Here is a 26,515-nt window from a genome sequence, read left to right on the forward strand (position 1 = left end):
ATGATCAAGTATGCATTGTTGTAAATAGATAGTGAGTCACTTCTCGGAAATGCCTGGGATGACCAGTGTGCAGAAAATAAAAGGTTTTCATTAAGATACCACTCGGGATTCTCGTCCATGAAATGATGGTTCGCCGTAGAAGGGGTTGCAAACAGTGGCTCACAACCTAGTCCATCGTTTTACTCTTCCACCATTTCACATCAATAAAATGTTTCAGTGCCATAACGCACTCATTTTCGGCACCCTGTCGACATTTCAGTTCTGTCGCGCACCCACGCAGGCATCCAGTAATTCCAAAAGCTTATTAGCATATTTTCTCGGTCGCAATTTCAAACCATGCACGAGCAACAAAATATATTTTATATGTTTCGCGTTGCCCGCGCGCGTGGTAGATTCCCATCTCATGCATGCGCAGCGCATCGCCAGCTTGGGTGACGTGCAAACGGTGTGCCTGCGCCGTCTGGAGGTTTCCTCCCAAGGCGTTACGCGCTAGCGGGCACGTTCATCACACTTCCCTATTCTAGCCACTGTAATTCTAGCCAGTGTACCAAAGCTACAGTGAACTAGAAGAAGGCAGTGGGCTTACTCCGCCGCTCCTCTGACGCAGTTGGTGTCGTAGAGGAGAGGTGGCGCCACAAGCATCTTCAATAGAAGCTTCGCCTGCAGAAGCTGCTCGCCGCTGGGCGCTCGTACAAGTTACGATGCGCGCTTCTTAGATATGTATAATAAACTTGCTTGTATTGACTTCCCTTTGACTGTACTGAGAGCGTATGGTGCTCTTGGGTCGCCATTATTTCCTTTTTTTTTGCGATAGAATTGCCGAAAGTCAGTTCGATGGCAGCAGATATGTTTGCTCCTTTCTAGTGCGACGCAGTTAATGCTTTTTTTTTCTTGAGGGCGGGCGAGCTTTAGTTCTTTGCACATTTTACAAGCGCTACATTTTTTCAGGCCACGTCGTATTTTCCCCGATATAGCACCTCGCCTAGCCCAAAAGGACAGTGTACAACTTAAAATATACGGTTTCATACAGTGACCAGCCGTGTACTTCGATCTAGGTGCACGTTAAAGAAACCCAGATGGTCGAAATTTCCAGAATTTTCCACTACGCTGTCTCTCATAATCATGTCGTGGTTTTGGGACGTTAAACCCCAATTATTATTATTATTACAGTGACCAGATATACGGTTACATGCTGCGTATACCTAACCTAAAATGCCCTGCCTTCCACCAGATAATTAGAAAACAGTGCACGTTCGCTTTCTAGTCGAGCTTTAACATGCAGGCGTGCTGGCAGAGTTTCTACCTTTGCTATGATGAAATGAAATGGTAGCTGAAGTATCGTTTGTTCTAATTCGATTGTTGCACATGGCACAGTAGTTTTCTCGGGGTGTTAATAACTATATTGTGACGGGGCGAGGTCTAGATAGCGTCCACCGAGAATCGGCAGCCGAACAAGATGTCTGCGTTGCCTCTCGCGCAAGCGCGTAACACACAGGCGTCTTCTTCATCTCCGCAATGTGCCACGCTTGCTCCTGTCGATGATGCACCGTAACATCACTCCCCTGCGGCGGAAGCGCCGTCACGGCGCATAGTAAGGCGGCGACGAACGAGGAGGGTGATACGGTTTGGGTCTGGCAACGTGTACAACGTCTGTTTGGAGTGAGGGGGTCGAAGAGGCATTGTTTAGGGGTGCGATGTCGTAGTTCACGTCACTAAGTTGTCGTAACACTTTGTACGGGCAATGGTAGTGTGATATTAGCTTTTCTGATAAGCCGACTTGGCGGTTTGGTGTCAAGAAAAATACCAGAGATCCCGGCGAGAAGTGCACGCTTTGGTGGCGACTGTCATAGCGGTCTTTTTGGTGCGCTTGCGACAAGTGCAGCCGATCACGGGCAAGCTGACGGGCTGCATGGGCTCGAGAAACGACAACGCTGGCGTACTCAGTAGACAAGGGGGCAGCCGAAGGAACAAGCGTGTCAAATGGCAATGCTGGATGTCGGCTAAATAGCAAATAAAACGGCGAATAACTAGCTGTGTCGTGCCGTGAAGAATTGTACGCGAACGTGACAAAGAGCAGTGCTTTGTCCCAGTCACGGTGATCTGGCGAAACGTACATTGACAGCATCTGCGTCAGCGTTCGGTTCAGACGCTCGGTCAATCCATTTGTCTGTGGATGGTAAGCGGTGGTAAGCTTGTGCTCAGTGGAGCAGGCGCGGAGAATGTCATCCACAACACGTGAAAGAAAGTACCTTCCTCGATCAGTAAGCAGCTGCCGCGGAGCGCCGTGATGAATAATGACTTCATACAAGAGAAAGTCAGCGACATCAGTAGAACAGCTTGTCGGCAGTGCTTTAGTGATGACAAAGCGTGTGGCGTAGTCTGTGGCGACTGCAACCCATTTATTTCCGGAAGTGGACGTAGGAAACGGGCCCAACAGGTCAAGGCCAACACGGAAGAATGGTTCCATCAGTATGTCAATAGGCTGTAGCAGGCCAGACGGTAGCACAGAGGGGTGCTTGCGGCGTTGGCAGCGGTCGCAAGCAGTGACGTAGCGAACCACAGAGCGATACAGTCCGGGCCAGAAAAAGCGACGTCGCACACGATCGTTTAGGTACGAGAGACGCCTAGGTGACCGGCTGTAGGTACGTCATGTAGTTGTTCGAAAACGCTGGTATGCAGGTGATGGGGAAGCACAAGTAGTAATTCCGGGCCATCAGCGATGAAGCTGCGACGGTACAGAATGTTGTCGTGCAGTTCGAACAGGCGAACGGAAGGGTCTGTTGGAGCAGAGGTCAGACGCTCGATGATGGATAGTAACGACGGGTCACGTCGTTGTTCGGTGGAGATATCAGCCAAAGCGTGGATGAAGAGAACGCAGGGGTCTGAATCAAGGTTTGTCAAGTCGGGCGTTTCAACCAGATAACGTGACAGTCTACGTCTGTGTGCAGGCGTCCCGACTTGTAGTGTACCACGAACGAGTATTCTTGCTGACGGAGCGCCCAGCGACCGAGACGTCCAGATGGGTCCTTTAGCGATGACAGCCAGCAAAGAGCGTGATGTTCTGTAACAACGGAAAAAGTTCGGCCATACAGGTAAGGCCTGCATTTCGCCACGGCCCACACTAAACCTAGACATTCACGCTCAGCGATGGAGTACTTCCGCTTGACAGGTGAAAGAAGACGACTGGCGTAAGCAATCACGCAGTCCTTCCCGTGCGGTCGTTGGCCAAGGAACGCTTCAATTCCATGGCCACTGGCATCGGTCCGAAGTTCTGTAGGGGATGCAGGGTCAAAATTGGCCAGTATTGGTGGCGTAGTCAGCAGATAAGAGCCGAAAAGGCGTCCGCTTGATCTATGCCCCACGCGAAGGGAACGTCCTTCTTTAAGAGATCAGTAAGTGGTCGCGCGGTGTCGGCGAACTGCGGACAAATCGACGAAAATAGGAAGATAGCCCTACAAAACTTCGGACGTCCTTGGTTAAGCGTGGTTCAGTAAATTGTTGTACTGTTCGCACCTTTTCGGGATCTGGTTGAACACCATCGGCACTGACAAGGTGGCCGAGTATTCTGATTTGGCGACGTCCGAAATGGCATTTTGCAGAATTGAGCTGGAGAGCAGCTCTTCGAAAAACATCCAGAACGGCTGACAGACGTGTTATATGGCTGCCAAAGGTAGGTGAAAAGACGATGACATCGTCCAAGTAACATAAGCAGATGGACCACTTATATCCTCGGAGAAGGTAGTTCATCATGCGCTCGAAAGTTGCCGGCACATTACACAGTCCAAGCGGCATGACTTTGAACTGGTAGAGGCCATCGGGCGTAACGAAAGCGGTTTTTTCACGATTCATGGGGTCGACAGAAATTTGCCAATAGCCGGACCGAAGGTCAATAGACAAAAAGTATATGGCCCCATAGAGTCAATCGAGGGCGTCATCAAACCAAAGGTAGGTGAAAAAACGATGACATCATCCAAGTAACATAAGCAGATGGACCACTTATATCCTCGGAGAAGGTAGTTCATCATGCGCTCGAAAGTTGCCGGCACATTACACAGTCCAAACGGCATGACTTTGAACTGGTAAAGGCCGTCGGGCGTAACAAAAGCGGTTTTTTCACGATCTATGGGGTCGACGGAAATTTGTCAATAGCCGGACCGAAGGTCAATAGACAAAAAGTATTGGGCCCCATGGAGGCAATCGAGGGCGTCATCAATCCGAGGCAAAGGGTAGACATCTTTGTGGGTCACTTTGTTTAAATGGCGATAGTCCACACAAAAGCGCCAGCTGCCATCCTTCTTCTCAACGAGCACGACTGGAGAGGCCCAGGGGCTGGATGATGGTTCTATTACGTCTTTAGTAATAATTTTGTCCACTTCATTCTGAATTACTTGGCGTTCCTTATGAGATACGCAATATGGACGCCGCCGTATAGGACTGGCATCACCAGTGTTGATCCGGTGAGTCACTGCAGTTGTTTGGCTGAGAGGGCGGTGGTCAAAGTCGAAAACGTCTCTACATGATGCTAGCAGACTACGGAGGCTGGCAGCTTGCGCTGGAGTGAGGTCGGGAGCAATCATCTCGTTAATGTAATGTGCAAGCAGAGTGTAATTGCGGCCAAGACAGGGGGATGTAGGATCGGTGTCCAAACCATTAACGTTGCAGCTGTCAAGTGGAGATAGGGTGGCCAAAGACATGTCTTGCGGAATAGCTTGGGTCAAGAGACTCACGTTGAGTAGTGGTATAACCACTGTATTATTAGCGACGGCGACAACAGGGTGAGCAAGGGCGACGTCTCGGGCCATCAGTACGTCGACTATAGGAGTGAAAGGTAGTCACCATCGGGCACATGACGTGAGCACGACAAAAAGACATATGTAGCAGCTTGCGGAGGCAAGCGAACGTGGTGACGAGAGCATAAACGGGGAGAATAGTCAGCTGGAAAATCGGCAAACTGTGGCAGTTCCAGCTGAAGAACACCAGTGGCACAATCAATGAGCGCAGAATGACGTGACAGGAAGTCCAAACCAAGTATTAGGTCATGAGGACACATTTCAATGACGGCAAACTGAACTAATGTAGGATGACCAGCAATGGAAACACGGGCCGTGCACATCCCTTGAACGTCAGGGGTCCTCCCATCAGCGACACGAAGTGTGCGGGAAGCGGCAAGCGTGAGCACTTTATGGAGGCGTCGGCGAAGGTTCGCGCTCATTACAGAAATGTGCGCTCCAGTATCTAAAAGGGCAGAAATAGCCACACCGTCAACGTCAACGTCTAACAAACTTTGTCTCGTCGGAAGCGTCAAGAGAGGTTTCGTGGAGGGAGTCGAAAATGCAGCGTCACCTCCGGGCGCTGCACCGTTCAGTTTTCCGGGTAGGCAGGAGCGGGGTTGAATGGGGACGACGGCCTGCGAATCTGCGGTGAGCGAGATGACTGGCGACGTCCTGGAGGCGAACGCGACTGACGACCATGCGGTGACGGGGACCGGCTGTTGAACCTTCTGTAGTTGTTGGGTGGAGAAGGCTGCGCGGCCGATGCGAAGCGGGTGTTGTGCTGTCGGTAGTGAGGTTGAGATGAAGTCCGAGGTGGCGATGACCAGCGGTAATTGCAGTAACGGACGACATGACCGATACAGTGGCAATGAAAATAGATTGGTCGATTGTCGACGGGTTCTCCACGCAGCAGGGTCGCGAGATCGGGCCGTCAACTGCTGCTCGTAATAGGACGAGGGTGGACGCCATGGAGCTCGCTGCGGGCTGGGAAAAGCGCACACCAAGGGAATACCTATGCTGGCGAGTTCTTGGCGGACGATGGCTTGAACCATGTTAGCAGTGAGTGGGGTCGTGTCACTTGCAGCGGTGTGAGCCGGAGCAGAGAATGGCTTCAAGTTCACGTCGTACAATTCGGGTCACCTAATCAGATGAATCTAGAGGTGGCGGCTGTGTTCTTGCACGGTCTTCGCAAGACGACGTTGCAGCCGTATTCGGAAGGCGGGTAAACACGCTGTTAATCCGCCGGCTCTTCGCTTGCTCAAAGTGCCGACATTCTTTTATAATGGCGTCCACTGTAGAAAAATTTTTGCAGATGAGGAGGTTGAATGCGTCATCCGCAATCCCCTTAAGAATATGTCCAACCTTGCCAGCCTCCGGCATCTCGGCTTTGGCTTTGCGACACAACGATAACACATCTTCTATATAGGAGACGTAAGACTCGGTCGAGGTCTGCGCCCGAGACGCGAGCATTTTGTTCGCGGCCATTTTTCTTCCAATCGGCTTTCCGAACAGGTCCAACATTTTCTCCCTGCACACTTACCAACTCCCAAGTTATGTTTCATGGTTCTCATACCACGATTTGGCGGTTCCCCTTAGATAGAATAACAGATTCGTCAGCATAAGAGTCGGGCCCCATCGGTATCGAGTACTCACACGTTCGTACTCTGCCAGCCAATCTTCAAAGTCAACTTCATCTGGGTCGCAGGAACCGCTGAACGTGCCAGGATCCCGCGGGGGTTCGAGCACGAAGGTTGTGGTCGCAGAAGGAGATGTAGCTACCGCATCATCTCCGGCCGCAGGAACACCAGGAGCAGATGCCGACGCCGTACTTTCCGTCATCGTTGTGGAATGACCCTTCAAACGACGGCCGCTGCGAAGTTCCGTTGCGAGGCGGTTACCCAGCACCTCTCCCAAATGTGACGGGGCGAGGTCTAGATAGCGTCCACCAAGAATCGGCAGCCGAACAAGATGTCTGCGTTGCCTCTCGCGCAAGCGCCTAACACACAGGCGTCTTCTTCATCTTCGCAAAGTGCCACGCTTGCTCCTGTTGATGATGCACCGTAACAATATTTACGCAGATATGTTAGGCCTGTGTACAAGCTTCTGTTCCTGATATGAAGCTCTTATTTTCGAAACTGAAGCACAAGATTCAACCACTGATGTACACACACTTTATTCACTTTGTGCGCAACGGCTCAGCTTCAGCTCCTTGGCCCTCTGCCGCTTTCCTCCTTTGTCACTTATCGCTTTCCTCTTTTGTCACTAATGTAGCGCTGGACGCTACATTAACTTCACGACGCAGACGGAGTATGTTTTACTCCATGTTTCCTCGACACGCGGTGGCAAAATTGATGCGACCGAGAAGTTCTTCACGAGAATGAAGTCACTGATTGCTGTGATGACAGCAAGGTACACAGCCGAGGCTCTCAGACCTGACTCGGCAGGTGAGAAAAACATTAAGGAAGTGCTCAGTTTCCTGGACGCCTGGGAGCGCCATGCATATAAAAAGAAGTTTCTCATCGAGTATAGTGCAGAGAACTTAAGAGTAACTTTAACAAGTACTCTAGAGCTCGTTCGCTGTTTGCGTGAGCAAGTTGGGTTTCGGTACTTGTTGACATCCAGGCTGAGCCAAGATAAAGTAGAAAACTTATCCGGAATGGTGAGACTTTTATCCGGCTGCAACTCTCACCCGACGCCACAACATTCTCCTCACTGTCTCTCTTTTTATAATTTTGCACGCAGTGTTGCAGACGAGGTTGCAGTAGGCGATGTCATCAGTTCTCATCTTGACGTTGGGGACAGGCAAAAAAACCCAAAGCAGCAGCTGATCGACAAAATGAAGCTTTGCACGAAAAAGCAAGTGAGAACTTCATATTTACACGTCATATTATACACTGTAGTAGGCAGCTGCAGCGGTGGCGCTGTGTACTAGAGTACTTTCCAGTGGCACGACTGCGCCTTGCCAGCTGACGCGCGTGGTGACAGCTGCAGCGGCGGCGCTGCCATCGTCCACTCTTGAAAGGTCGCCCCGGCTCTCCTCTGTAGTGTACGTAGCACACGAGAACGTGACGCGTGTTCGGTTATGCAATGCCGCTGTTTTAACGTAATCAAGGCTGGGTTCACAAGTATTTTCCGGTTACTTTATAACCGTATTGGTGAGTTTAGGCTGCTCGCATGATTTCGGGCCTCTTAGCAATAAAAGCTAGTAGCAGACGAAAGCCAGTCGATGCACTTCAACTTTTTCTTTTTTTGCCCGTAATGAGCCATTCCACGCAATGTGGCTATTTTGCGAGTACTAAATTTTGCCAAACAGTTGTTATTCGTGAAACCAAATATCCATATGATATTCGTTATTATGAAAAACACGTCGTATGCATTAAGAACTATCAAAAATCAGACACGAAAGCAGACAATGCGCAAATGAAAAAAGTGAACTCCAAAGCGCTCTTAATGACCCACACGATTTTATTGCACGTGTTTTTCATTTGCACAAAAATTATTCTTGAAGATTCAACGCACAAAGCAAGCAGTGTAGAATCACAGCTAAGTTAGTCTGCATAGCTTCAGGTGTTAAGCTGCCTTTCTCTTTGGCCGCACAGACTTCATTGCTGTTCGTAGGTTCGTCAGCGTCTGTCACCTCTGCAACCTCCCCACGTGCGTTTTTGCGTTGCGGGACTTCGTCATTGCACTTACTTTTTCGCTCATTCCTCTTGCGAGTGGGCTGCTTGCTCAGGTAAGCTGGCAGACTCGGCAAAATTGTGGGGAGTTCGTCCGGAGTGAGCGCAGGCGTCCCACGTGGAATGCGAACTTTCTCACCATTTATGCGGTGTACGTAGTCCCTGACATTGAAGCCCTGCTGAAAATGCAGCTCACATACCGCGCAGTGTGCGGTTTGCGGCTTGTAGGCCCTCTGTAGGTTTCTTTTCCACGTGGATCTCCATTCCGGGTCTGCAGGCACCTTGAATATCGACAGCTTCTTCGCGCTGTTAGTTCGCGCATATCCTGTGCTGCAGCCTGTAGCATAACAGTGATTGAGACGTTGCTTTGCACTTTGACGAATGTGGCCACGTTCACATAAGTACAGGCACGAAACGCAACCACCCAGAACGAAAAGCCAGAATGAAATGCAGTAGCTGTGCACGCCCACACCGGTAGCTTTCAAGAGTGGTCGACGACAGCGCCACCACTTCGGGTTCCATTCACTGTGACACGCGAAGCAAGGCGGCGCCCCCTCCGCTCATTGCACGGAGTTCTTTTAGTTCACTGTACTGTAGCGTAAGCTAGAGTGTGCTAGAAGCTCTGAGTGGGACGAGCAGCTGGCTCTGGGCGTGCATTGCAGCGAAGCGCAGTTATTGACAGTTGGCGTGGTGGCGCTGTGGTCGCAGTGGATTGGTGGTGTTCGCGCGTGTTGCATGTATTCCAAGCAGCTCCAAGTGTGTTCTCTCGTCGAATTCTGTTATTAGCCGCGTTGGCACGTAATGTGTGCGAAAGCGCTCCTGCTATGTGTCTCTGTGTGCTACTGTGCTGTTGTGGGAGCCTCGCATGTTCAAATCAGTGAGTGCCGACGACTTCGGCATGCCTAAAGCTAGGCTTCGCCATTGCTACGCGCCAGGATGCCACACAGGCTATGCCGGCGTCAAAGCAGAAAGGTAGCTGTCGCTTTTTATCGTTCCAAAGGATGAAAATAGGAGAAATGTCTGGGAAAGAAACCTCCATCGCAGTGACAAAGCTCTCGAGGAAAACTGAGCAGTGTGCGAGCTTCACTTCGAGGACCGCTACACGCTGCGTGACTACGTCCACATCATTGACGGCAAAGAAATGAGGATTGCCCGTGGTGTGCCTGCGCTGACGCCAGACGCAGTGCCTACAATCTTGCCCAAGGCTCCAAAATATTTGAGCTCGAAACTGCCTCTTAAATGTGCCCCTCGTAAACGAAAAGTGCCTACAGTGCCGGGACCCCAGAATGGCAAGAAAGCCTGCACGAACACGCCTGTCGACGAGGACTTTGAAAGTCAGGAAGACGTGCACGACGTGTCGACAGCATTGGTCAATACAGAAAACTTGCGCGAACTGAAGACTCCGTCTAAATATTGGTCGGTACACCAGTTCCCTGGCTATGAAGGCTTAGTTTATACATTGTCGAAGATGGATACGTGCTCTGCCACTGTCACTTCAGAGAGGGCAGTCCCTTTTCTTATGAGCTTGATTGAGCAGGCTTGCTACAAAAAATTTCTAATTGGAAAGGTAGTCGCTGAAGGACTTGCAAAAACTTTACTGCAGGCAGAGGAAGCCCTTCTTCATACATCAACATTTCTGAAATGTCCAGGTGCACTCAGCACTTCGTCTATTACCAAAGAGGATCTAACGACGAAGCTTCTGGGTCAAACAACTGTGTTAGATGGCTTATTCTACAACAAGAAGTGTGCAGGAATGACGGCTGCTGAAGGTAAACTTGGAATAAAAGTAGCATGCAAAGTGGTCTTTTTTTAAATGCATCAGCTGTTGCAGGCTTCCCAAAATGTGAATGCTTCTTGTATCCTAATAGATATTATTTTTTTCTGTGCAAATAATGATAGAAATGTATTTGTGTTCTCCAATGTGTACAGCCTCGTGACATGCTCAGAAATATGTAAATCAGAGTGATCTCTGCAACACGTACATGCTAACGTAGCTTTTACTGCATACGTATGTAGTCTGATGGCTATCCGTCACCCTAATGAGGCTCATTTGTGAAGGAAGAGCACTATTTAATTAATCGAATGCATCTGGGATACTACATGTCTTGTTGTTATAAAGCTTGCATGCAACTTGCTGCTCAAGTCTAGGTTTGGCTGCATTGCATATGGATTGATGTCCTGCTTTGTAATGACAATAACCTCATACATAAAAATCTGGATGGTCTAGATACGCATAGTGACAAGGGTTTTTTCGCCACTTTTCTAAGGTTGTCCACAAACGAAGTGAGAATAATTTGTAACACGTTGCTTTTATGTTGTTCAGGAGCACCATGCCTACCATGTCGCTACCTACGCAAGTCCCTGCTCACACGAATATCTCGTCTGAGGAATCATCGTCACAAAAGGGCCATCAAGGTAGCGCAAAAGCTCATTTGCGCATTACAGAGGCAAAGACGCTTGTGTCGGATATTGTTAAGCTTAAATGGCCAGATAGAAAGAATGAATGTTCAAAATGCCAAAATAAAAATGGAAATGCTAGAAGAGAAAATAGCCATGCTACCAGAAAAGCAGCGAGAGAGTGTGCGTCACTACATTGCAGCCTCAAAACGCAAGAGTACCAGAGGCATGCAGTTTACGAAACAATGGATGCTTGAATGCATACTAATGAAGATGAAGAGCCCCAAGCTTTATAGGCATATTAGGAAACAAAATATCCTTGTACTTCCCAGCAACAGTACACTGAAGAAGTACACAGCAGCATACAAGACAGGCTTTGGTTTCTGCAAAATAAATGTTGGATACCTTAAAAGTAAAAACAAGCTCAATGGACATCTCAAACGTCATGGTGGACTTCTCATTGACGAGATTAAGTTGTCGGAACACTTGTCTGTTGAAAAAACTGGTAAGCTGCGCGGCTTTGTGGATTTGGGGTCATTCACGCCTGCCAAGAGTGCTAGCCTTCCATGCGACCATGGAATGGTCGTAATGTTTGTACCGTTTGCCAGAAAGTTTGCCCAAATCCTGGGAGTTTTTGCCGCAAATAGAATTGTGAAAGGGGAACTTCTGTGCAAAATTCTTGTTGAGGCGACAATTCTGGCAGTGCAAGCGGGACTCTTTGTACACTTCGTAACATGTGATGGGGCCACATGGAACAGGAAGATGTGGACCCTAATGGTCATTCAAGGATCTGCCAGCAAGATAACATGTAAAGTCAAGCACCGTGTTGATTCAAAGAGGAAACTTCATTTCCCTTCGAATTTTCCACATCTGATCAAGTGCCTTCGTAATTCCCTGCTGAAGGACGGCTTCAACACACATGATGGACGGATAAGGCTCTTTTATCCTTTTGTGAAGTTGACCTTAAGTTTGGGAAGAGGCTCACCATAGCTTTGTTTATAAATGCAGGTCTCTACATACTTGGTCAAAGAAGCCTTCAATCATGACAAAGATAACGTGACGCTAAAGGCAATGCCACGGTTGACCGCTAGTCATTTGGATCCAAATGGGTTTGAAAAAATGCGAGTCTCCCTTGCATTTCAGCTCTTTGGAGACCATGTGTTGCGTTGTCTATACCACTACAAAGGCACTATAGAGTCAAGTTATGGGAAAGGAGCCATAGATGCGTTAGAAGCAATCTTCAGGTATTTCTGTTGATTCAGTCACAAATATTACAGCCTACTCAACTGCTAGGCTGCTACTGTTAGCTTTGTTTTCGCTAATCTACATACTGATGATAATCTTATGCTGCTTTATGTGATTTATTTGTTTCAGAATGATGAATGAACTGATTAAGGTCATGACGTCTCGTTTCAAATCCGAAGCACTGTGTCCCAACTCAAAAGGAGCTGCTGCATTGTCAAACTTTTTCAAGTACATCACAAACTGGGAGCAGCACGCTGTCAACGGTGTTGGATTTATCAGCAAATCAACAGCTGTTGGCTTCCGGGTGACGCTGTCTAGCATACTGTCATTACTGCAGTATGTCACGAAGGGGCTTCAGTACCAGTACCTGATGACTGCAAAGCTAAGCCAATATCCGGTGGAAAACTTGTTCGAGATTGTGCGGCAGTCATCAGGCTGCAATGATCATCTGACACCAGAGCAGTTCCTGATTACGGTCAATTGCCTCAGTTTTTATAGTTCGGCAAGACCAGTGTGTGGTAGCAGTGTGGAGCAAGTGGTGTTGACTGCACTTCTGGACACTGGAGATGTACAGCTACAACAAGCAAGCTTGCAAGAAACAATTGAAAAGCAGATGGCACTAGGTGACCTCGGCAGTTTGTACGATGCTGCCTGCCAGGAGCCGACTTTCCCCATTGAGCATCACAGCCTCGTGCAAAGAAACAGCAACTCTCGTCTGGTTTACCACATGGCAGGCTATGTTGCCAAGAAGTGTGTGGAGATGACTGGGTGTGATACGTTCCGCGCCCTCCTGCTTGTTCCTGCGTCAGAAGGCACAGCGGATACACAGTCTGCGTTTACAAGTTTTTTCGACAAAGGTGGATTGCTCTATCCATCAAAAGAGCTGTTTGAATTCGTCAACTACCTAGAGGGCGTTTTCACGGGCTGCTTTAGCATGAACCGCCAGCATGCCGACAGCATTTTGGACGTGCTGTCATTTGTGATGGGCAAGGACAAAATTATTCGCTGCGCTGCACATGAAGCCGAAGTGAAAGCAAAGATTGTGCGCTTCTTTATTGTCACTCGTTTGCACTTTCTAATAAAGGGTGTAAACAGGGCAAAAGAAGAAAGACGTAAAATGGCGCAGCTTTTGAAAGTGCGCAGGTGCACGTGACATCACAGGATTAGTCATAGCGTCAATTTGTGAGTAGCATAACATTTCGATGTTGTGAATAAACAGATTGACCTGCAGTTGCTTGTTCTGTCGACACGAATGGTCGAGAAGCTTGTAGACTTGGCCCAGAACCAATCTATAGTAAAGTAGGACCTTCTGCTGCAAATCTTGACCCTTACTCATTTTCTCCTATTGATGCAAGTTAAGCGATCTTAGAAACCCTTGTTTTCAGGCTTCAATTCTGTCTTAGCACTTCTCTCAGGTATTCATTCTCGCTCCGCGCTCGTTCCTACCTTGGTAGCCTAACCATAGCATTTATTATAACATTTAAGCTCCACATAATTTTTTTCAAACTCTGGTTAAAAGCAATAAATTCATATAAGTGTTAGCACTGGTAGTTTTTTTCTGTGTAGTGCACTCTCGGCATTTCTAAGTAATTTCGCGAGCGGTCGCTGTATGCTCAAAATATTGTAATTGCGATAATGAAAGAGGATACTGAAGCATTAAAGCATATTTGAGGGGTGTACAGAAGTGCAAAAAAAGACGTCAACGGCAGCGATCACTCTCGGGCGTTCAGAGTGGCTGATGACGGCCGCTGCAAATTTTTATTGAAAAAGTTGTAGAGCATTGGTACTGTCTTCACTTCTGAACTGCAATGGCCGCCACGTCTCTTCGGAGATCCGTTTCCTAGAGAAATGTGACCCAATCAGTCGGTTGGTATCATTGACGCATCGCTGTCCGTGTTCTAAAGAAAACACAGAAAATACACTGCGCACATTTGTTGGAAAGCCTTGTAAGACACTTCGAATTTATTCTTTCTTGTTTTCTTCTATACTCGGGTCTGTATGTAGATCCTGTAAATAGTAAAACACACGGCAAAATGCGACAACGTGCGACCGATGCGCGTTGGCACGCTTGATCGTGACCAATCCATCTCACCCGCAGCGCCCCCTATTCAATCAACGACCACCGCCTCAGCAAAAACGCTCCGTTCGTCCCACTCAGACCATTCTAGTACACTCTGCGTAAGCTGTGGGAGAACAGGGTTGCTCGGAGGTGAATACCACGTATATTTAGAGACGGCCTGACTAAACTGCACCTGTGCGCGTTTTTTTCCTTTCGTAAGAAGCAAGCATACAGGTGCAGTCTAGCCCGGCCAAGATTTGAGGGTCAGAGTTGCAAGTTGAGCTGCGCAGTCACAGTACCCCAATCTATGAGGTAATACAGAGTCATTATATTAACTATATGTCCCAGCTAAGGGACCTATGTACCCGCGAACATGACTGAGATTTTCATGCACAACAAAACGCCTTCTCTGTTACCTCCGTAAAGGATCGCTGCATTGTCGAAATCAGCGATGTTGTCGAGTAGTTTTCTGTATGGCAGCTACCAAGACAGCCATCGCGGCGGTGTTTTGGTAAACAACACCATCGCTACATGCCACGTTGTCCGTTTGACCAACTCAGCCTGCACTTGCATCTTCGTTTTGGCAGTAGCCGCCGCGCTTTAGTGTCGCGGCTGCACTTGCTGAACCGGTGCTGCGCGCCCGCAGCACCGCTGAAACACTTTTCAGATCTAGTGCAGGCAGTGCAAGCCAAACCCAAGAGACCCATTGTAGCAGTGTCGAGGGTTACCATCCTCGCAAGCACTAGCATGAATATCAGACTACCACTTCTGGTGTTGCTGATACCCATGCTGCTGTTGGTATCACTATGCAACTGTAAACAATTTAAGTAAAACATCTGCGACAGCTCAACATGTATCTGCGCGTATCTCTAGCGTCATTTCTCAACGTTTGCCTCAATGCATCTTATCTCCGCATGCTTCTCATAAGATAAACGTACGTCAGCGTGTACCTGGGAACATGAGCGTGCGCCCGGGGGTTGGAAGGTCAGGGAGTCTGCCCCGAACATTGACGTAATAGGTATTGAAGGGAATGCTTCTTGCAGTCAGAACAGCAAGCATGGAGGCGATCCGGGTCGCTACTCTGCGAGAGAAAACATGCAAGTTTCTATGACCATATGCAACCTTATTTATTGCAATAACGTATTAAAATATGTTCAGTTGTATATACTTTTGAAGTATCTTTAGTTACAATTGTGTTACGTGAAAATTTTGCTCAAGAACTGCAGATGGTGTCGAACTGCAATTTCAAATTTCGAGCCCTCCGCACACATTTCGAATGCGGTGTTATCTGGTGGCCTGATTTCAAATACGACCGTAGTTCTTCCATTGGGACCATCACGCATACTACTCCATTTAGCACACCATGGCTTCACGCACGCATTTCACACGCGCAGTTCGAGAGTTCGCAGCTTGTGCTTGCCGGTTTCACGCACATGCCGACTTGTCATGTGCGTTCTGGGACCTTTCACCGCAACTCATCATTAACAACGCTTCAGCTTTTGTAAGCGTTTTGTCATTGTTTCGTGAAGGCAAGCTTGTCTTTCACTTGAAGGCTTAGTTGTGCTGCGCTGCAAAGCTGCTGTGCCATGTGCTTTTTTCCTCGCTGCCGTTGCTACCTTTAACCCAGCAGTTATGCCAATGGCTCTTTTCTTCTCAACAACCACTGGGTACCATGCTCATGTGAAGCTGAGTCATCGCACCTGTTTAGTGCAGGTTTCGAAGCTCTGCCGTGTACAGCACGGTCGTGTTGCCGGTAAGGCAAGTCGACCTCATGTTTATTCCTAATCGCATTTCTTCGTAGTGCTAGCACCGGTGAAGCCAGTAAACACGGTAACAGGATGGCAGGGCAGGAAGTCTCAGTGGTTAATGTGGCGAAACCACTCCGTCTTTTGCTGTGCTGTTACCTCGGCGGTTTTGTGGCATTGACCTTTCAGTGCCTGTCATAGAAAAATGAAACCTACCAAGGCAATATTCCCATCACCAGGTTTCTTTTTTGATAACTTGTTACAACTTACAACCAAATACGGCAGGGGCGTAGCCAGAAACTTTTTTCGGGGGTTGGGGACAGAGGCATCAGTTTTTCTTTGTGAAATTAGCATCGACAGTAGTCTGAGGAGACTCTGTACATGTATGTGAGTCGTGAGACTACCCCCTCTCTTCCTCTTTATTATGTGCTTGTGAAAAGAGTATGGAAAAGACCAGTAAACTGCAGTAAATCACCAGTACAGTGGCCGTTTGGAGCAGTCGCCTCCCGTCGCACCACTGAGTGGACTAGTTTTCAAGAACCCATAATTGCGACCAACTGCCTGATCGGCGAAGACATCGTTAATCATTCATCTCTGTTAAGTGTAGATGGCATAGTCCTTGTCAGGGTGAAGAGCGTTTCACAAATCGAGGACGGCTCTGCCTACAACGTGAAATGAGAGTGACTGCATGCGTTATTTTTCAGGCAGACTTTTTAGCAGCCATGGTTGACATTACAGTTGCACTGTGACTTGATATCAATGAAGTACTTCAATCGCAGAGGTTTCATGATGCAATCTGCGGTGGCAAGGCAATCATTTTGACAAATTTTCACGAGGTCTCAATCTGGAATGCACCTTGGACAAGACTATAGCTACTCACATAAAAACAGCTTGTTCGCTGTGTATATGCGCTAGAAAACTTAAATACGCGCAAAAACGTGTAATGCCCTTTTCTTCTGTTTCGTTTTTGCATCTTTAGTGACTCTGCTTCCTGAAACAATTGCGTTGCACAGGGTGTCTTCCGTTGTTTTCAAGCGTGCAGCCGTCATTTCCCTCTACGTCAAGAGATTTCTAACTGTACAGAATATTCCACTGTGCAGCATTGATATGCCATGCATACACTTTTCTAACAAGTACGTGCATTCATGTTTGCAGAACTTACGGCAGGAACAGGAGCAGCATCGTACCACAAAAAATGTCGTGTGAACCTTTCTCTAGTGATGAAGGAATGGACTCCGGTTTTGGTCAGAGCATAGCACACCATTATCTATTTCTCAGAGCGCGTGAACACTGAGAACTGCCAGCGCATGCAACACGATTTTACTTACGCTATACTAGGCACTATTCCTGCCTGGCGGTTGTTTGTTTCGGACATTCTTATGCGAGTCGCTGGAATTTCGCTGCTTTTATTGACTCCTTCACATTCGTTCACGTTTGTCGAATTGGATCACAATGCAACAGAAACTACCGGCCTTCTATAGGGGCGCAATCGCAAATGCAAGACGTTTGCACGCAGATTAAGATACTGGGTGAGCGCGACTTCACTGGCACCTGAAGGGAAGCGGAGGAAATGTATACCCGCGAGTCTTTCCGCCAGGGGAGAAATGAGCCTTAGTGTTTCAGGTGGAACTTCAGTAGCCAACAAGTATCGTCGGTAATGTTCTCGTTCCTTGCATTCATTGTCACTGCTGGAACTTTGGTGAGCTTCTTGCTTTCTAGCAATGCGAAGTCACCCCCTTGAAATACGCTGCCTACACATATTGCAGGGTACTCCTGCTCTGTTTCAATCAGCACCCCTTTATGAGACTCGATGGCCGCGCTAAAGTGCAGTAAGCTAACGTTTGATAATTATTTCTTAAAAGGCAACGCTGCACACTCGATGACTGACGGAAAAGCTGCAGCAACCGAAGAAGCGGTTCCCAGCTGTAGTTATGTACTGCGTGAATACGACTCATGCGCCGAAAGAATCACTTAAAACCTATCGGATCATGATGAATGATTTGAAACCGCAGTTCGTCACAACGACATAGGTATTTACCTGTTTAACGGGTCAACATGGCTGTAGTTGCAGCATGACGAGACTAGAAAAAGTTTGCTAATGATGACATGCAAACCTTGTGCTGACTATAAGTTTTTAACGGTTAGTAAGCGAAAACTGAAGTACCAACCTCCCTGTCAAGAAATGTTTTCCTGGCTGCTGGTGTATTGCAACTATCAGGAGGGATCAAGATGTTTGCTCTTTCGAAAATAAAGTTGAGGTAAGGGGACTCTTGGTGCAAGCTCTGTCTTCTCTCCGTGGACATGTTGCCAGAACGCGCTCGCAAATTTCAGAAGCCACGAGTGTGACGACCACAAGACCACTGCTCTGTACGAAATTTTCTAGAAGCACTCAGAGGAGAGTCAATCGTTAAAAAGTGGAGTCATTAGTTCAAGCACAAAATAGACAGCTACTGAAAATCTGTGTTTTGGAGAATTAAATCTCCTAAAAAATAAATATGTTTCAGTTTCCATTAGTTCCCCACATGTCTCCTTATTATTCAGTGTAGAGGAAAGAAAAGAAATGGCTAACAACGTTTTGCAACTGTAACATTATTTTTAATTGTATATGAACACATGGTAAGAATGCAACCACTAGAAACGCTTCTTGCAAGCTCTGAAACACGCTTAGGCAATCACAGGTTATGAGAATTTTAGAGTGATTAAAAAGCATCATTATGTCAATAATGTTTAATCCATGTCTGCCTGCCAGTCTGCACAACCTGCAAATAAAACTCTGGCTTGAAGTGTATTGGAAGTCCCCTTTTGAAATTTGCGCTGTTCTTGTGAGATCTGACTATTTTTGTGGCATATGTGTTTTTCAATGTTTGTGTTTTTGAGCTGTTTATTTGTGGTAAATTAGAGTATTTTTCAATATGAGTGTTTGTTGTGATCAGTTGTTTACCTACAGTTCTGCCATATTAGTTGTGTTAATGTTATTAGTGTCCTGTATGTTTAAAGTTTAGCATTGGATATTCTTGACACCTCAGTTCATCCAGTGATGATGTGTGAACCTGTTTGCATTTTATTGCTTTCGGTGTTCCAAGAAGAGCTGAGTGGTGGCTCCTGTTAAGAGGAGCTTCGTATATATAAAGCTAAGAATGATGTGCTCCCGTGCTTCCTAGATTTGTTCTGGCAGCGTTACTAATATTCTGTGCACTGTAGCTAGCTTTCTACTTGGTGGTATGCTTGTCAATTCACCATGACTCTTCGAAGGGCAGTGGTACAAATGTATGTTACTTTTTCACCGCTTTTAACAACAGCAAATAAAATTGGCTGGAATGGGCACCGTTTCTATCAGTCGTGCAGTTTACCAAGAACTATAATGAGACTATTTCAAGTTATCACTTCGCTGCGAGATGTAGCGCTAACAGCAACTTGGATTTTGCTTTGCTCATGCCTTCATCATTTCTCACTATCTCTTGCAGTGGCCTAAATAAGTGCCTTTAAAAGGTCACTTCAATATGTCTTTATAGTGATCCATTTCACACAATTAATGATGAGAAATCCCGGCTGCGGCGGCTGCATTTTCGATGAAGACAAAATTTCTGTAAGCCCGTGTGCTCAGATTTGTGTGCACGTTAAAAAACCCCAGGTGGCCGAAACTTTTGGAGCCCTCCACTATGGCGTCTCTCATAATCATATGATGGTTTTGGTACGTTGTATTCCACATATCAATCAAACAAGCAACCATTTATTGATGAGAGCCTAGCGCACCTTTTCAAGTACAGATTTTACCTGCTCTCATTATTCAGTTTCCTCATCAATCCCTTTTGGGACTTGATTTTGATTATGGTGGTATTCCTAATTGGGGAGGTATCACACTTGTACAGTTGGACATGAGCGGCATATCCATTTTTAGTAAAGTGGAAGATTGATTTGCATAAGCAGCATCAATTCTAGTTCGCTTTAGGAGCACCTAAGTACTGTAGTCTGCAAATCGGGTAAGCTAATGTATGCCTGTCGCCTACATGTAGATTCAGCGTAAATGCTCAGTAGCTATTTCTGTAGAAGATGCCAAGTTCTCCAGTGCATTGAAAGAATAAGTAAACAGCACCATTAAAATTATGACTATGTTATTACTGAAATTTTTTCATACCGCCTGTAAACATTGGAACACATATGTACCACTTTTTATGCTATATTTTTAAGATAGTGGTACATAGATGTACCATGCTTTTCTTGGAACCTATTCTGCTGTATTTCTTGAAAATGGTGTGAAGTACTTTCCCAAGTGATCATAAATGCTTTTTTGCAGATACTAAGCAAAAACTCTTATTTCAAAAGTGTCTCACAGAGCTTTAAGAGGTAAAAAATATTTCTAGAATGGTCAATCTTTACAAAGCTATACCGAACGAAGTTGCTTTAATCATCAAAGACAAGCCATCCTTTTTTACAGCTTTTAATTAATTGATCAGATATAGATTATGTTTAATTATGAGCGCCTACTCGTGAAAGTGTTAAGTTTATCAAGATGCAGAAACAGTGGGCAGCTTTGGATTTATTTTCACAATGAATGCATTGTACTGCATTTGAATCTACATTCTAGATTAGAATTTTTACGCCTCCTCCCTCCGTGTAAAGGTTGCAGCGGAATTTTTTCGTCCAAGAGAGAACATGTAACTCTGAAAAGTCAGTGATGGGAAGGACCATGTCTTGTGTATCAACAAATTACAATCTCACAGTACCGAAAACACCAACCTTAGCACGAAAAGATGCTTAAAAAGCAAGAAAGCGTGCAAAAAGAAAAGGTGGGTGGTGATGGAATATACTTGGAGATACGAAGTTTATATTCGGTGACTGTTTTATATGGCCATCATTCTTTTGCCAGGGACAGAGTGATCACTTCTGCTTTAAAAACATCTCCCGTAATTGGAACAGCTAATGAAGCATTCATTACAAATTACAAAGCCTGAAGATCAGGAGGTTGCCGTTGAGTTGCACGCCACTTGGCTAAATGCTTTAGTCTTGTTGTTCCAGCAGTTCAGATAGCAGACTTGAATACCTTGCACCATTTTTAAGCAACTGTCGAAAATCTGAAAGTACTGCGCTGCTCTAGGAAGTCGGGTTCCACGTCCCATTGCATAGTGAAGCCAGGAGTGGGTAATAGAAACTGGCCTTTGCATTTGCCATGCCCCAAGTGAAAGGCTTCGCTAAGTTGCAGACTAAAATGGAACTTTGAAACGCTAACGTAAGTAGCAACTTCAGAAATGAGCTCAATCTCAACTCGATAAACCCTGTATTTTCATCATTTTAATTAGGTTCTATTTAAAAGCATACCTTAAGCACAACTTAAGCTAATCCTAATATCTGTTTACGTTTTCTTGTATTTTTGTGTGTGCGTGCCTCTATGTGTGTTGTGATCATTGACACGTCGCCATAGATCTTTGTTAAAGTTTTTTAGTAGACTAAATGCAGTAATTGCTGTGATGTACCTTGCAAATGACATCTGTATAGCTCCTTCAAAAGGTTTCATTGTTTTACATTTTTATCAGTGCATTTGATAAAGTCTAGAGGTGAAGCAGAAAAAGAAGTATAATGGGTGTTATTGAGTCAGTTCTGTTTACAGAAATATATATGCCTGCTTAATGCCGCCATTGATATTTCCAGTTTTTCAGTGGTCTTTGTGCAGGATGTTCTGCCCTGTTGATGGGACCTTGAAAATCACATTATAAATAATGTAGTGCTCTAACTGATTCGCTGCAAATGGGAATTCAGTTTTATGCAATTTAATAAGGAATTGGCTGACTAAATGAAGAACCTCAATCAAAACAAAATACAAATGAATGAATACAGCATGCTCTAACTTGACATGCTCTTCTAAAGTGCATTTCATGTAGCAGTGCTTTTAAAGCTGATAGTGATTTCTCTTTTAGTTCATTGTTTCTCATACATTGTTATTTTTCCACCATCAGGTGCAAGTTGGCAAACCTAATGGGAATCTGATGCGACTGTTGGATGGAAAAGATTTAGTGCATTTCTTGTTTTCATTGCATCATTCTCTCGGCCTTCTTTCGGTAGTGTCTGCATTTTATGTAAAGCGTGATTTTAATGATCTGTTTTTTTTTGAGCTCACATGTCTGTGCCTTTCATAGAGGTAACTGCTTCGAACTTGCTCTAAAATGGTACTGAGAAAATGAAGACGAATAACTGTGTGACCAATTTTGAAGTCTGAAAGAAATTGAAAAGCATGTGTTCTAGCATGCTTTTCTAACATTCTAGCTTGTTAATATACTTTACTGACTCTTGACTTATTTATGCAACATGAAGTGGCATATATCTCGCTTTTAGATCATTTAGCTTTCTTCAATTTTACATTCAGGCTATATGGGTCATATGTAAAAGTTACCGAGATTATATACAATATGTAGCTCATACCACACGCTTTAGATAAGCAACCTAATCATTTGTTTCTTGTAATTTATGTTGATTTGAGGGCGTGAAGCATCTCTCCTAATCAATATTAAGATTTATGCAACACGTTGGTGGCTCTTTGAGTTCTAGGAGTTGTATGGCATATTTTGCTGTCTGCTCCTAAAACACCGCTAGCTGCTCGAGACTGCCACGTTTCCTGCTACGAAAACACTCGTGGCTGCTCCGAAGTGGTAATTTTTCTGATTCAAATGTTGCTCCCAAAAGTACAAAAGTGCAATGTCACTTCCATCACTGCACACGTCTTGAGTACAGAATCTGTCATATAAGCTCCGACAAAGATAAGCAAAAACGGCAGTGTACAGGTACGCGTGAATAATTGTTCTCCTGCAGAGTCGGTAAACCTCAGGAATAATATTGATGCACTGTCCCATCTGTTTCATGTGCACTGGAAACGGGAGCAGTAGGTGTTTCGGCTATGGAGTGGGTCACACTGGCATTCCAAGGAGGGCATGTTCACCTTGGTTACGATTGATTAAGGTTCCTGGGTATTGGCTGCGACCTCTCGCGGTAGTCATAGGTGGTCCAACAGTGGTTCCTGCCCTGGAGGCCGGTTGGCCATGATTCCCGGGACAGCACGCCACCGCTTGGGCAAGGCGCAGCACACATACACCTGCTGAAGCTGTGGTTTGCCTGATCTTCTAGTCCAATTGCCTTGATGGCAAGCAAGTCACTGGTAACACCTTCTAAAGAACCTACAGGCTTTGACTATTACATTCATGTCTCGAGGAGTCTCATGGTCACTGGTCGAACTTTGAAGCCCCCCGTCATCTAGTGTAGGCTTCTTCTAGCTCGCATGTTTGCTTTTAAATCACGAAGGTTCAAGGCCTTTCTGTGGAGTTTGTCACGCATTTGCCATTCTAAGCAGGTATTTCATGCACATTTCTTGTTTTGGTTAAGAATGCCATGCATAATAAAAATGGGTTCACCTGGTGTCACATGTGAAGCTATGCACTAATGACTGCACCCACAAAGCTGACCTTCTACGTTTTAAAGTGCATATGACCCACTCTAAGTTTAAATAAGCGTTTATTTTCTTGCTTCACCACCCTTCCTTCTGGCACTAATTCCTCTTAGCCACTCATTTCTTGGTAAACACATGAACGATGTCAGTGCAAAGTATGAAACATATCAGGATTTTATGTTTTTCGGCTTTCTACTAATAATTATCTCCACTATTTAGTTGAAAATGTACAAAACGATCTGAACTCAGTTGCGCACAAACGGCAAAGCGACTGCATGGTTAAAGCGAGTCAGAGACAACTTACAACCAACATCTCGTATTTCGATCAAATGAAAGCTTATTTCATCATGATGTCACATGAACCGACCTCTGGCATCAGGGATTGTGCCGTAGAGACTGGAAAGGCCAAAACAAAACTCAATTGCCCTTTGTATTTTCGGAGGTCGTTTAGGGTCGAATAAAGTGTGAAAAATGCTGATGCAGCCTTAAACTTGGATGCATCTAGCTGGTGCTTCACATACCGTCAAAGTAATACCTTCAGAGTATTACCCTCAAAAAGAGATACCTTCGGAGTATTGCACCAGGAACCGCGAACTATCTAAAATACTGACTGAAGATCAGGGGAAGATGGAAGCTTGAAGAGATGAAACTTTTGTGAGTGCAAGGTGAAGCTTGAGGCGATGTTCAACAAGTGGACTTTTAATCTTGCTGCAGCCATGAAAAAGACAAGTCTAATTGTTGAAAGGCTGGCTCCACAAGCACCAATTTTTCACGAATTGGTTCTCTAAAGTATTTACAGTGTATGGAACAGAATTTAGGTAGTGAGTGTTTTTTTACGTGCAGTTTCTCAATGCACTTATTCATTCTGGTTCGGGGATTTTACTGGAAACGACAAAACTAGTGAATTCAAGGGACCCCTGACGCCAAATTTAGAAGTTCAAGAGTCTTCTGTTGTTTGATTGTCCAGCATGCGTGGGCACTTCTGGCCAATTGCGAGGGACAAATTTTTCAAAATGTTTTCATTTGGTTGCAAAGTAAACTGTAGGACCCATCCAAGTTTTCAGCCCGTCGTGACATTGGTACTGGTATTACGGAGACCTTTCACATTCCCGTGGGCGTTCCATGAGTAAAGCGACTATTTTCAGTGTCTGAGAACATTTTCAAACTCGCACAGTACTCTGATGGGCACTTGACGGGTACTATTGTTCATAAACCCTAACATTGTGTGGTCATAGCATGGCACGTTGGTCAAAGCAAGTATGACCGCGAACTTGAACAGAAAGCGTTATAAACTCTCTTGCTCTTTTGTGCCTGGTAGAAAGGTCTGAGGTAAACCCAAAACGCCAAGCTTTTCTTTTTTTTATGAAAGTAAGCTCTTGCTATTGATGAATAAATTACCTTCTGCCCCTCCTCTAATGTTATTTTCAAATAGCAGTGTGAAGGTAATAAAAACCCTTAACTTTTTGTAGGCTCCTAAATGTGCTTAATGTTGGTCAATGCACTTCTGTTCAGCCAGTTTTGAGCAGTTGCGATTTGAATTGTTTTGTGTGAATAATCAAAAGTTTGTTGTTATAATCGTGTAATTTGCAGAGTAATCTAACATGGTACAGTTGTAGAACATTTTGACATCAATTTTATATTTGAATGTATTAAAAGGAACAAAAACACCTCTTCTACCACATGTAACCACTTGGTTTCATTGAATCTCAGGGCTGCTGCGCCAAAAAACGTCTTTTCCAAGGAAATCCGTACTGCTGCAAAGCCACGCTTCCGCACTTAAGTCATTCTTTTTTTAGCGTCTTGAATTTGATAAGTACTATAAGAAATTTTTATGCCTTATGTATTTTTCCGTGTACAGTTTGCATCGTGGTACTGTACAAATCCTGCCGCCATTTGAATTCACTTTAAAATTTTTTGACATTAATTGCTATTAACTTTGAACCTTTAGAGCCATAATTGATCGAGCCTGCTTTCAAAACAGAGTATTAACGAGGATTCGTCGACAGGATCTGAAGCCAGAAGTTCTGGAATATGAATCTTACTGATGAAACGGCTGCTTTTTCGTCCTCTATATATTCATTTCAATTTTCAATTTAAAAAATTTGGCAGAGATATATGCTTTCTTCGGCCTAATATTCTATTGGATTATTTTGTATTGCCTGATGAAGAAACGGGGGCTAAATTCCCCTTCTTTTGTTCTTGTTGTAATGGCACTTTCGATTTTCTTTCTGACATGCCCCACCTAACTTATTGTTTGCTAGAAAACATTAGAGGAATAGCTGTATCAGTGACATCCTGACTTAAGCATTGCCATCAGTAACATTTTTGAGCAGGCAGTAAATTGAAGCGGCTGCAGCTGATCGCATTTTTTTATAATCTTCTTGTCCAAACAGTTGAATATGCCTTATGATATATGTTTAGGAAAATATGTTTTTGCTAATGTGTGAGCACAAACCTGGGCTGTCACATCTGAATCGGAAATGTTACATGTGTTCCCAAGAAAACCTTGTCTTGAGCAACCTTTCATAATTGTTTTGGCTGTATTGTAGAAAAGTTGTGTGTGGCCGAAATCCTTTGTTTTCTTAGTGTTCAGAAGCTGAGCACTGTGTCCCCATTTTCAAGAACACAAGCAGCTTCATACGTTAATGCAGGTGCCCTTAGGGGTATCCATTATTGCCATTTCTTCTTTTGCTTTAGCTCTTGATTTTACAATAATTTGAAAATATAGTAATAATTCAGTCTTGTATTTACTGTCTATCTTATGATTGCTATCTTCTTTGAGAGATCGTTGGAAACTTGTTTGATGTTTGTTCATTTAAAATTTTCTTTCAGCGCCCTTGAAAACTTTTTTCAGCATGGCCAGGAAATGCTGCCGATGGTAGTCGTGGCTCTTGCGAATGTATGAGACACGTTACGTGACTAGGTAGGGAATTTACAAATAAACATTGAAGTCACTTAGGAAATTCTCGCTCTTCCTGTGGAATAGGATGCCACATATTAAAAGCCACTGCTTCACATATTCAAAAGACCGGCCGTTGGCTAATTTGAACATCATTGATGGCGTAGTTATGATGGCCTTTTCAGTGTGCTTTATTTACCTCCACCTCGACAAGCTGCAGTGCAGAAAAGTGAGCGATGTGCACTGTTTGGGGAAGGAAAACAAAACAAAAAAGTGATCGATGTGACAT

The 26,515-nt window shown here is 45.2% G+C and overlaps 2 protein-coding genes across 4 annotated transcripts in view; one reads left to right on the forward strand and one right to left on the reverse strand.

Moving 5' to 3' along the window:
* LOC119185199 (longicornsin) overlaps nucleotides 1-26,515 on the reverse strand; it is a 312,194-nt gene that overhangs the window by 223,700 nt on the left and 61,979 nt on the right. The window lies entirely within an intron of this gene.
* Nucleotides 11,849-13,394, forward strand: LOC142768359 (uncharacterized). Its single transcript, XM_075870328.1, has 3 exons — nucleotides 11,849-12,090; nucleotides 12,221-13,133; nucleotides 13,311-13,394. The coding sequence occupies exons 1-3, from the start codon at nucleotides 11,849-11,851 to the stop codon at nucleotides 13,392-13,394; spliced, it is 1,239 nt and encodes a 412-aa protein (XP_075726443.1).

The sequence above is a fragment of the Rhipicephalus microplus genome, chromosome 8 (genome assembly GCF_043290135.1).
Source record: "Rhipicephalus microplus isolate Deutch F79 chromosome 8, USDA_Rmic, whole genome shotgun sequence".
Lineage (NCBI taxonomy): Eukaryota > Metazoa > Arthropoda > Arachnida > Ixodida > Ixodidae > Rhipicephalus > Rhipicephalus microplus.

Coding starts and splice junctions, on each gene's coding strand:
- LOC142768359 (XM_075870328.1), top strand. CDS start 11,849: ATGCAGGTCTCTACATACTTGGTCAAAGAAGCCTTCAATCATGACAAA. Junction 12,091..12,220: donor GCGTTAGAAGCAATCTTCAG/GTATTTCTGTTG, acceptor TATTTGTTTCAG/AATGATGAATGAACTGATTA. Junction 13,134..13,310: donor CCGAAGTGAAAGCAAAGATT/GTGCGCTTCTTT, acceptor GTGAATAAACAG/ATTGACCTGCAGTTGCTTGT.